The sequence below is a fragment of the Dendrobates tinctorius genome, unplaced genomic scaffold, assembly GCF_039654945.1.
Source record: "Dendrobates tinctorius isolate UK_male_01 unplaced genomic scaffold, ASM3965494v1 ptg000032l, whole genome shotgun sequence".
NCBI lineage: Eukaryota > Metazoa > Chordata > Amphibia > Anura > Dendrobatidae > Dendrobates > Dendrobates tinctorius.
The window spans coordinates 39815078-39827401 of record NW_027361700.1 but is presented as its reverse complement, the minus strand read 5'-3'; the positions used below and the strand labels follow the sequence as shown (position 1 = coordinate 39827401).

Genomic DNA, 12324 nt, shown 5'->3' with positions numbered 1-12324 from the left:
AGCGACCCTAAACTTTTGAACAGTAGTGTATGTCATACAGTATGGTTGTGTCAAAGCAATAGTTTTTTTGGATATTAGGTGATTACGCAGTCATTGCTCCATTCATAGCTTACTACTCGGCACTCTAGCAGATTCATAAAGAATGAATGGAGCGGTGCTCAGACATGCACACTCAAGCTCCATAAAACAGAAGTCCTTGTTCTGGCAATTAGTTCTGGGTCTTGGAGATCAGACTCCACCATTACAGAAGATATCATCTACCACGGGGACAAATGATAACATTTTTCCAAAATATTCAGGATTGAGAGTCCTCAGTAGTTGATACCTTTAAATGGCTAACTGAAAAGATGGTAATACATTGCAAGCTTTCGAGACTACTCAGGTCTCTTCATCAGGCTAGACTAATACAAAATCTGAAGTCACATATTTATGCACAATACAGCCTAGAAAAAATGCAATAGATAAGACAAGTGACGTGAAGCAGAACTATCAATATGGGAGAGGGAGAAACATAAATATAAATTTTAAAGTTTATAAATATAAACATAAATATAAATATTTATGTTTCTCCCTCTCCCATATTGATAGTTCTGCTTCACGTCACTTGTCTTATCTATTGCATTTTTTCTAGGCTGTATTGTGCATAAATATGTGACTTCAGATTTTGTATTAGTCTAGCCTGATGAAGAGACCTGAGTAGTCTCGAAAGCTTGCAATGTGTTACCATCTTTTCAGTTAGCCATTAAAAGGTATCAACTACTGAGGACTCTCAATCCTGAATATTTTTCTATCTACTGGCTAACACGGTACAAAGATATACATCTTTCCTGTATCAACATTTTTCCAGTTACCCCTTTAAACAGTTTTCATTGAACTCATTGGAACTCCATAATGCTGTGTGAAGTGAGCGCTACCTAGTGGTGACTTTAGGTAAGCAGCATGCGATTAAACAGAGTGAAGCAGGTCAGTGCCAGGGTTTTCACGAGGGGCCTCTGAGTGGTAAGTGGTAAATTGTCTGGTTACGCGATTGGTCATGTATGTTTTTTAGAACCTGTTTATTCAGAATTACTTATAATTTCTCATCCTATATTTCATTCACTTTTCCACTGCCCAGTTCTGTATCTTACTTTACTTCATTTATTTTCACCCCAGGACACTATCCGAGATAAGCTCCATCCAATCCATGTTTCACTGAAATATAATATTTTGGAACGTGAGCAGAAAAATTCCAGGAAACTAGTTAACATGATGAACTTCCCCATCCTTAACCAAGATCAGAGCACGGAGGACATGCTGGAGGTAATGGGATTAATTATGTATGGGAAAGTCCTGTAATGCGAGGCCTCCTCTTTATGAGCCGAGAGCAGCTAAGAAACAAAAGCTTTGGCTGTGATAGACTCGAGCAATTGATGTATTAATGGGCACTTATTGTAATGGCAGCATGTAATACTACATATCTCCTTTACTGGCTGCTACTTAGTAAACTTACAGCTGACTGTGCCATATTCTGCACACTGCAGTAAATTGTCCTGCCAGCAGTCTATGTTTAAAGGGAATTGTCAGCAGGTTTTTGCTATATCATCTGACATTAGCAAAATGTTGATCAAGAAAACCTGATTCCGGGGATGTATCACTTACTGGGCTACTTGGTGTAGTTTTGACAAAATACCTGTTTGGTGTGATAGCATAGATCAGCAACTTGTAATCTATCTCTAATACATAGTATTTAGTAGAATTTGTTGTAAGATACTCTATATCCAGGACAAGACTAAACGGTTATACACCCACCATTATATCAACTCTCATATAGAAAAACCACAGCATCTATATAATTATAAAATACATTTTATTGAAAAGCTTTTAAAAATTACATAAATAGTTAGCCAATACTTAACTAGCAAAGGTGAAGTATCAATATACCGTATATACTCTTATATAAGCCGACCCGAGTATAAGCCGACCCCCCCTAATTTTGCCACCAAAAAATAGGAAAACTTATTGACCTGACTATAAGCCTAGGGTGGAAAATGCAGCAGCTACTGTTAAATTTCAAAAATAAAAATAGATACCAATAAAAGTAAAATTAATTGAGACATCAGTAGGTTAAATGTTTTTGAATATCCTTATTGTATCAGGAGCCCCATATAATGCTCCATACAGTTCATGATGGCACCATAAGATGCTCCATACAAAATACGCCCCATATAATGCTCCATACAGTTTATGATGGCCCTATAAGAAGCTCCATACACAAAATATGCCCCCTATAATACTGCACAAAGGTTAATAATGGCCCCATAAGATGCTCCATAGAATAATATTCCCCATATGCTGCTCCATAAAGGTTATGGCCCCATAAAATGCTCCATAGATTATGCCCCATATGCTGCTCCATAGATTATTCCCCCATAAGATGCTCCATAGATTATGCCCCATATGCTGCCCTATAAGATGCTCCATAGATTATGCCCCATATGCTGCTCCATAGATTATGCTCCATAAGATGCCCCATAGATTATGCCCCATATGCTGCTTCATAGATTATGCCCCCATAAGAAGCTCCATAAGATGCTCCATAGATTATGCCCCATATGCTGTCCCATAAGATACTCCATAGATTATGCCTCCATAAGATGCTCCATAGATTATGCCACATATGCTGCCCCATTAGATGCTCCATAGAATAGGCCCCATATGCTGCTGCTGCAAATAAAAAAAAATGACATACTCACCTCTTGTCGCTGGGCCAGGTGCCAGTGTCCTGAGCAGGCGGAGACACTGGCGCGCTATGGGGGACAGGTGCCGGTGTCACCGCTGGCTCAGGGCCCCGGCACCTGAGATATTCACCTGTCCCCGTTCCAACGCTGCGCGCCGCTCTGTCTTCCTGGTCCTCTGTCAGTGACTGTTCAGGCAGAGGGCACGGCGCACACTAACTACGTCATCACACCCTCTGTCCTGAACATCACAGCCAGAGGATGCGGAGGACAGAGCGGCGTGCAGTGGTGGAACGGGAACAGGTGAATATCGCATATACCATATTTTTCGGACTATAAGACGCACCAGACCATAAGACGCACCCCAATTTTCAGAAGGAAAATAGGGAAAAAAATAATAATGTGTCAAATATTGTCCGTCTTACAGTCCGAATTCAGCTTACCTGGGAAGGGATCCGGCACAGATGGAGGAGTGGTCACAGGGGTCATTCAGTGGTCCAGGATCGTGCGGTGGCGGCTCTGTGCTGGGGCAGGTTGGTTGTGCTGGAGCAGCTGGGCTGTACTGGGGCAGGTGGGCTGTGCTGGGGCAGCTGGGCTGTGGCAACTGTGCTGGGGCTGGGGCAGCTGGGCTGGAACAGCTGTGCTCGGGCTGGGGCAGCTGTGCTGGGGCTGGGGCAGCTGTGCTGTGCTGTGGCAGCTGTGCTGGGCTGGGGAAGCTGGGCTGTGCTGGGGTAGCGGGGCTGGGGCTGGAGCAGCTGGGCTGGGGCTGGAGCAGCTGTGCTGGTGCTGGGGCAGCTGTGCTGGGGCTGGAGCAGCTGGGCTGGGGCTAGAGCAGCTGGGCTGGGGCAGGTGGGCTCTGTGGGGTGAGGATGGCCGCCGGTTCGGGGATGGCGCATGCGCAGGCTCCGATCTCGTCCCGAGATCTCGGGGGACGAGATTCAAATCTCGGCAATGAGATCTCGTCCCCCGAGATCTCGGGACGAGATCTGAACCTGCGCATGCGCCATCCCCGAACCGGCGGCCATCTTCCTGGTGTCCATGTTCCCTGAGGCCACCGCAACATGGCGGCGGCCAGCAAGGGATGTGCGGGGGCCTTCGGGCTTGGAGGAAATGCCCTGCACTAGAGCACAGAGAGCCGCTACCCCTGCACCGGAGCACAGCCCGCTGCCACCACCGCACTACAGAGCCCCGCGGCACCCGCACCAGCCTCGGAGGTCAGTATATTGCGACCATAAGACGCACCCCCCACTTTCCCCAAAATTTTTTGGGAAAAAAGTGCATCTTATGGTCCGAAAAATACGGTACTTAACCCCTCCTGGAGCAGTCTCTGCAGTCCCCCGGCTTCTCCCACGGTCTCCGGCAGCTATTCCTTCCTTCAGCAGTCACGTGGTACCGCTCATTAAAGTCATGAATATGCGCCTATTCATGACTTTAAAGAGCGGTACCACGTGACCACTGAAGGAAGGCGCCTGAGACTGTGGGAGAAGCAGGAGGCTGCAGAGATGCGCCGGGGGGGTAAGTATGATTTGACACTCCCGTTGCCCCTCCTCCACCGACCCCCTGGCATATATGACTCACGTATAAGCCGGGGGGGGGGACTTTCAGCCTTAAAAAATGGGCTAAAAATCTCGGCTTATACACGAGTATATACGGTAAGTATACAATCCTTGGTTTAAGTTAAATAGATTAATCCAGGAAAAAGTCACCATATAGAATAATCTATAGGTACACACTGATATAGTATGATAGAGTGATACAAAAATCATACATCGACGTGTATAGATATGTAAGTAATGAAATGGAGTGGCACTCAGTAACACATACAGTGGGTACGGAAAGTATACAGACCCCTTTACATTTTTCACTTTATTTCATTGCAGCCATTTGGTAAATTCAAAAAAGTTCATTTTTTCTCATTAATGTACACTCTGCACTCCAATATGACTGAAAAAAACAGAAATATCACATAGTCATAAGTATTCAGACCCTTTGCTCAGACACTCATATTTAAAGCGAATCTATCACCACTTTTTTGGCATATCATGTAAAAATATCATTCAATTTAGTGTCACCTCTGCGTTATACAAGTACTTTTGATACCCCTTGACTCCCCACCAATGATGCATAAATAAAGTTTTTATTCCTCTAGCGGTGTATGTAAATATGCTTTGTCTGGTCCGATAGTCGGGTCTTATTGTCCGTCTCCACCCCCCCCCCTCGTCTTGCTGTACGTATACAGTTACCGCGCGTGCGCATTCAAATGGTCCCTCGCTCGTGCGCAGTATGGTTTTCCCAACTGTGGGCAAAGCATAAAATCATTATTGCGCATGCGCTGGCATACGCCATGATTTTCCATGGCCCGGAAGTATACAAGTATACTTGTATATACTTGTACAGATGCAGTAGGGAGATGGGAGAAAGTTCCACAAAGTCAACTATCACTGCAGCCCTCTACCAGTTGGGCCTTTATGGCAGAGTGAGAACAAAAAATGCCCTAAATCATAAACACGGAGGACCGTGATAACATCAAACACCTATGTAGAGCAAAAATAAGTCTTCCAAACATAGTAATGCATAAAAAATAAATTTTATTGAATCATGCACCTAAAAATGTTAAAAGGAAGTGTTTTGGAGATATATACAGACCATACAGAAAAAAAACAAGCAAAACACCGGGCTCAAGAAATGGATGGATAATATCAAGAGTAATTATATTGCATCCATAATTATAAGCAATCTGCAACTACCTGCATAATGAATTTTAGTTACAAGGTACACTTATAAAGCAGTAGTCACCAATAATCATCTATAGAGAAAAGTGCAGAGTGCAAAAAATTTCACCAATAGGGTGCAATATAAGTAAATAAATAAATATACCTGGACAATACTGGGGTTACGTCCCTGGTTGGCCCTAATGAGGCTTGCAGAGGGTTAATACTATTAATGCAATGGGTAAATACCTCAAAACATAAATCAAATAAGTAAACACCCCATGAGGGAAGCCAGAGACAAGAGAAAAATGCATACCATGGCTCAAGGTGCAGAGTTGAAAAATCAGTATCAATCATAAGTATGTAATGAGCAGCCAGAGAGATGAATAGTTACCCAGAGTGTCAGAAGTCCCAGTGTACCTCTTCTGTGGAAGACAGACATCGAAATGCATGAGAAGGGGTATACTGGGACTTCTGACACTCTGGATAACCATCTCTCTGGCTCCTTATTATATACTTACTAGAAATAGGCCCCATGCTATCGCATCAGGAGTGCGGTGAAATTTAGACGTCACTGCTATTCCCCACGCAGGGTGAAATTTTTTGCACTCTGCACTTTTCTCTATAGATGACTATTTGTAACTTCTGCTTTATAAGTGTACCTTGTAACTAAAATTCATTATGAAGGTAGTTGCAGATTGCTTATAATTATGGATGCCATATAATTATTCTTTTGATATTATCCATCCATTTTTTGAGCCCAGAGTTTTGCTTGTTTTTTTTTTCTGTATGGTCTGTATACATCTCCAAAACACTTCCTTTTAACATTTTTAAGTGAATGTTTCAATAAAATTTATTTTTTCTGCACTACTTTATGGCAGAGTGGCCCGATGGAAGCCTCTCCTCAGTACCAGACATATGAAAGCCCGCATTAGAGTTTACTAAAAAACACATGAAGGACTCCCAGACTATGAGAAATAACATTCTCTGGTCCAATGAGACAAAGATAGAACTTTTTGGTGATAATTCTAAGCGGTATGTGTGGAGAAAACCAGGCACTGTGCTCATCACCTGCCCAATACAATCCCAACAGTGAAACATGGTGGTGGCAGCATCATGCTATGGGGGTGTTTTTCAGCTGCAGGGACAGGACGACTGGCTGCAACATGAATGCGGCCAAGTACAGAGATATCCTAGATCAAAACCTCTTCCAGAGTGCTCTGGACCTCAGACTTGGCCAAAGGTTCATCTTCCAACAAGACAATGACCCTAAGCACACAGCTAAAATAACAAAGGAGTGGCTTCAGAACAACTCTGTGACCATTCTTGACTGGCCCAGCCAAAGCCAGGACCTAAACCCAATTGAGCATCTCTGGGGAGACCTGAAAATGGCTGTCCACCAACGTTCACCATCCAACCTGACGGAACTGGAGAGGATCTGCATGGAAGAATAGTAGAGGATCCCCATATCCAGGTGTGAAAAACTTGTTGCATCATTCCCAAGAAGACTCCTGGCTGTACTAGCTCAAACGGATGCTTGTACTCAATACTGAGCAGAGGGGTCTGAATACTTATGACCATGTGATATTTCAGTTTTTCTTTTTTAATAATTTTGCAAAAATCTCTACATTTCTGTTTTTTTCAGTCAAGATGGGGTGCAGAGTGTACATTTAATGAGACAAAAATGAACTTTTTTGAATTTACCAAATGGCTGCAATGAAACAAAGAGTGAAAAATTTAAAGAGGTCTGAATACTTTCCATACCCACTGTACAGTTATTTTCCTGTATGGAGACAAGTCTCCAATCAAGGCATGGTTATAGAACACACTAAATCAAAGGATATGTATAGATGCATAGTAGGTAGAGCGGGAGTGTGATGCCAGGGTCCTCTACGCGCGTTTCGCTGTAAGCCCTTTCTGTGGCGGTGATAGAACTTAATAGGAATGCTAACATTGCAGGAACTTTAATTTGACTGCCCCTCCTATGGGAAGAAAGAGCTATCAAGTACCAAATGTAAGTGTGCTCACTTCCACATTGAAATTTGATCCAGATAATACCTAATCAATCTCATGTCCCGGCAGGGTAGGTGTCAGTAGCTGTGAGATCACCTACTCTGGTCAACTCTTGAAGCGGAAGTAAGGGGGCAGCTGGCACTAACTCCTTTATGTACTAGGAACCAAGTTATCTCCAAGTCCTGTCAATCCAGTCAGGTGACATCGGTATCAGATACACAATGCTTTTGTGCCCACATATGGGAGGAATGCATCCAACAGCGGGCACAGTCAGAATAAATGCCCAGGCAGCCATCCATCCTAGGGACCCACTGTAAAAAATTGTATATCGCATAGTATACGTTACTGTGCACTAGTAATCGGTATAGGAAAGCACAGTCTGCCGCAATATCCTGTACAGTAAAACAGATGATGAGCAGATGCCTAACTACAAGATGGAGGCTGAAAGACCCCCTGGTGAATGGCAACATTACAGTATATGTCTGGAAAAGGTCCCAATATATACTGTAGAATTGGTATATGGGGTAAACACAGATCCTAAATCCACTGAGTGCATTCCTCTATGCCTGGATGGTAATATATGGGGAATATCCTTTCTGCCATTGACACAATACAAGCAAATCCAAATGCTCTGTATATCAGATGCTGAATAATAAAAGAAGATCTTGTAACAACAAATGTGCTATTGTTTTCCAGATTCACTTTCAGAAAGAGTGCGGAGTAGACAATGTGTGTAGGAGCAACTTACAGATGCAGTATGAGTACCTGGGGGAAAACTCAGAGCCACTGCCAAGGTCCAAGCAATGTCTCAGTATACTCAGCATCCAATGAGATTCTATACATGATGTCTTATTAACTCTTTATTACTCCATATAACCCCCTATATCCCCTCCTATTAATCCATATAACCTCCCCATATCTCCTCCTATTACTCCATATAATCTCCCTATATCTCCTCCTATTACTCCATATATCCTCTCTATATCTCCCCCTATTACTCCATATTACCTCCCTATATCTCCTCCTATTACTCCATATATCCTCCCTATATCTCCTCCTATTACTCCATATAACCTCCCTATATCTCCTCCTATTACTCCATATAACCTCCCTATATCTTCTCCTCCTATTAATCCATATAACCTCCCTATATCTCTTCCTATTACTCCATATAACCTCCCTATATTTCCTCCTATTACTCCATATAACCTCCCTATATTTCCTCCTATTACTCCATATAACCTCCCTATATCTCCTCCTATTACTCCATATAACCTCCCCTATATCTCCTCCTATTACTCCATATAACCTCCCTATATCTCCTCCTATTACTCCTTATAACCTCCCCTATATCTCCTCCTATTACTCCATATAACCTCCCTATATCTCCTCCTATTACTCCATATAACCTCCCTATATGTCCTCCTATTACTCCATATAACCTCCCTATATGTCCTCCTATTACTCCATATAACCTTCCTATATCTCCTCCTATTACTACATATAACCTCCCTATATCTCCTCCTATTACTACATATAACCTCCCTATATCTCCTATTTCTCCATGTAACCTCCCCTTTATCTCCTCCTATTACTCCATATAACCTTCCTATATCTCCTCCTATTACTCCATATAACCTCCCTATATCTCCTCCTATTACTCCATATAACCTCCCTATATCTCCACCTATTACTCCATATAACCTCCCTATATCTCCTCCTATTACTCCATATAACCTCCCTATACCTCCTCCTATTACTCCATATAACCTCCCTGTATCTCCTCCTATTACTCCATATAACCTCCCTATACCTCCTCCTATTACTCCATATAACCTCCCCCTATATCTCCTCCTATTACTCCATATAACCTCCCTATATCTCCACCTATTACTCCATATAACCTCCCTATATCTCCTTCCTATTACTCCATATAACCTCCCTATATCTCCTCCTATTACTCCATATAACCTCCCTATATGTCCTCCTATTACTCCATATAACCTTCCTATATCTCCTCCTATTACTACATATAACCTCCCTATATCTCCTCCTATTACTACATATAACCTCCCTATATCTCCTATTTCTCCATGTAACCTCCCCTTTATCTCCTCCTATTACTCCATATAACCTTCCTATATCTCCTCCTATTACTCCATATAACCTCCCTATATCTCCTCCTATTACTCCATATAACCTCCCTATATCTCCACCTATTACTCCATATAACCTCCCTATATCTCCTCCTATTACTCCATATAACCTCCCTATACCTCCTCCTATTACTCCATATAACCTCCCTGTATCTCCTCCTATTACTCCATATAACCTCCCTATACCTCCTCCTATTACTCCATATAACCTCCCCCTATATCTCCTCCTATTACTCCATATAACCTCCCTATATCTCCTTCTATTACTCCATATAACCTCCCTATATCTCCTTCTATTATTCCATATAACCTCCCCTATATTTCTTCCTATTACTCCATATAACCTCCCTATATCTCCTCCTATTACTCCATATAACTTCCCTATATCTCCTTCTATTACTCCATATAACCTCCCTATATCTCCTCCTATTACTCCATATAACCTCCCTATACCTCCTCCTATTACTCCATATAACCTCCCTGTATCTCCTCCTATTACTCCATATAACCTCCCTATACCTCCTCCTATTACTCCATATAACCTCCCCCTATATCTCCTCCTATTACTCCATATAACCTCCCTATATCTCCTCCTATTACTCCATATAACCTCCCTATATCTCCTTCTATTATTCCATATAACCTCCCCTATATTTCTTCCTATTACTCCATATAACCTCCCTATATCTCCTCCTATTACTCCATATAACCTCCCTATATCTCCTCCTATTATTCCATATATCCTCCCTATATCTCCTCCTATTACTCCATATAACCTCTCCTATATCTCCTCCTATTACTCCATATAACCTCCCTATATCTCCTCCTATTACTCCATATAACCTCCCTATATCTCCTCCTATTACTCCATATAACCTCCCTATATCTCCTCCTATTACTCAATATAACCTTCCTATATCTCCTCCTATTACTCCTTATAACCTCCCCCTATATCTCCTCCTATTACTCCATATAACCTCCCTATATCTCCTCCTATTACTCCATATAACCTCCCTATATCTCCTCCTATTACTCCATATAACCTCCCCTATATTTCTTCCTATTACTCCATATAACCTTCCTATATCTCCTCCTATTACTCCATATAACCTCCCTATATCTCCTCCTATTACTCCATATAACCTCCCTATATCTCCTCCTATTATTCCATATATCCTCCCTATATCTCCTCCTATTACTCCATATAACCTCTCCTATATCTCCTCCTATTACTCCATATAACCTCCCTATATCTCCTCCTATTACTCCATATAACCTCCCTATATCTCCTCCTATTACTCCATATAACCTCCCTATATCTCCTCCTATTACTCCATATAACCTTCCTATATCTCCTCCTATTACTATATATAACCTCCCTATATCTCCTCCTATTACTACATATAACCTCCCTATATCTCCTATTTCTCCATATAACCTCCCCTTTATCTCCTCCTATTACTCCATATAACCTCCCTATATCTCCTCCTATTACTCCATATAACCTTCCTATATCTCCTCCTATTACTACATATAACCTCCCTATATCTCCTCCTATTACTACATATAACCTCCCTATATCTCCTTTTTCTCCATATAACCTCCCCTTTATCTCCTCCTATTACTCCATATAACCTCCCTATATCTCCTCCTATTACTCCATATAACCTCCCTATATCTCCTCCTATTACTCCATTTAACCTCCCTATATCTCCTCCTATTACTCCATATAACCTCCCTATATCTCCTCCTATTACTCCATATAACCTCCCTATATCTCCTCCTATTACTCCATATAACCTCCCCTATATCTCCTCCTATTACTCCATATAACCTCCCCTATATCTCCCCCTATTACTCCATATAACCTCCCTATTTCTCCTCCTATTACTCCATATAACCTCCCTATATCTCCTCCTATTACTCCATATAACCTCCCTATATCTCCTCCTATTGCTCCATATAACCTCCCTATATCTCCTCCTATTACTCCATATAACCTCCCTATTTCTCCTCCTATTACTCCATATAACTTCCCTATATCTCCTCCTATTACTCCATATAACCTCCCTGTATCTCCTCCTATTACTCCATATAACCCTCCCTATATCTCCTCCTATTACTCCATATAACCTCCCTATATCTCCTCCTATTACTCCATATAACCTCCCTATATCTCCTCCTATTACTCCATATAACCTCCCTATATCTCCTCCTATTACTCCATATAACCTCCCTATTTCTCCTCCTATTACTCCATATAACCTCCCTATATTTCTTCCTATTACTCCATATAACCTCCCTATATCTCCTCCTATTACTCCATATAACCTCCCTATATCTCCTTCTATTATTCCATATAACCTCCCCTATATTTCTTCCTATTACTCCATATAACCTCCCTATATCTCCTCCTATTACTCCATATAACCTCCCTATATCTCCTTCTATTATTCCATATAACCTCCCCTATATTTCTTCCTATTACTCCATATAACCTCCCTATATCTCCTCCTATTACTCCATATAACCTCCCTATATCTCCTCCTATTACTCCATATAACCTCCCTATATGTCCTCCTATTACTCCATATAACCTTCCTATATCTCCTCCTATTACTACATATAACCTCCCTATATCTCCTCCTATTACTACATATAACCTCCCTATATCTCCTATTTCTCCATATAACCTCCCCTATATTTCTTCCTATTACTCCATATAACCTC

General features: G+C 41.8%; 1 protein-coding gene across 2 annotated transcripts in view; it reads left to right on the top strand.

Moving 5' to 3' along the window:
- Nucleotides 1–12324, top strand: part of ITGA3 (integrin subunit alpha 3) — a 109992-nt gene that overhangs the window by 69631 nt on the left and 28037 nt on the right. For both annotated transcript variants that reach the window (XM_073572812.1, XM_073572813.1), the window contains exons 13-14: nucleotides 1153–1299; nucleotides 8135–8232. In XM_073572812.1, the coding sequence (XP_073428913.1) occupies nucleotides 1153–1299; nucleotides 8135–8232 (245 nt within the window). The remainder of the gene's footprint in view (nucleotides 1–1152; nucleotides 1300–8134; nucleotides 8233–12324) is intronic.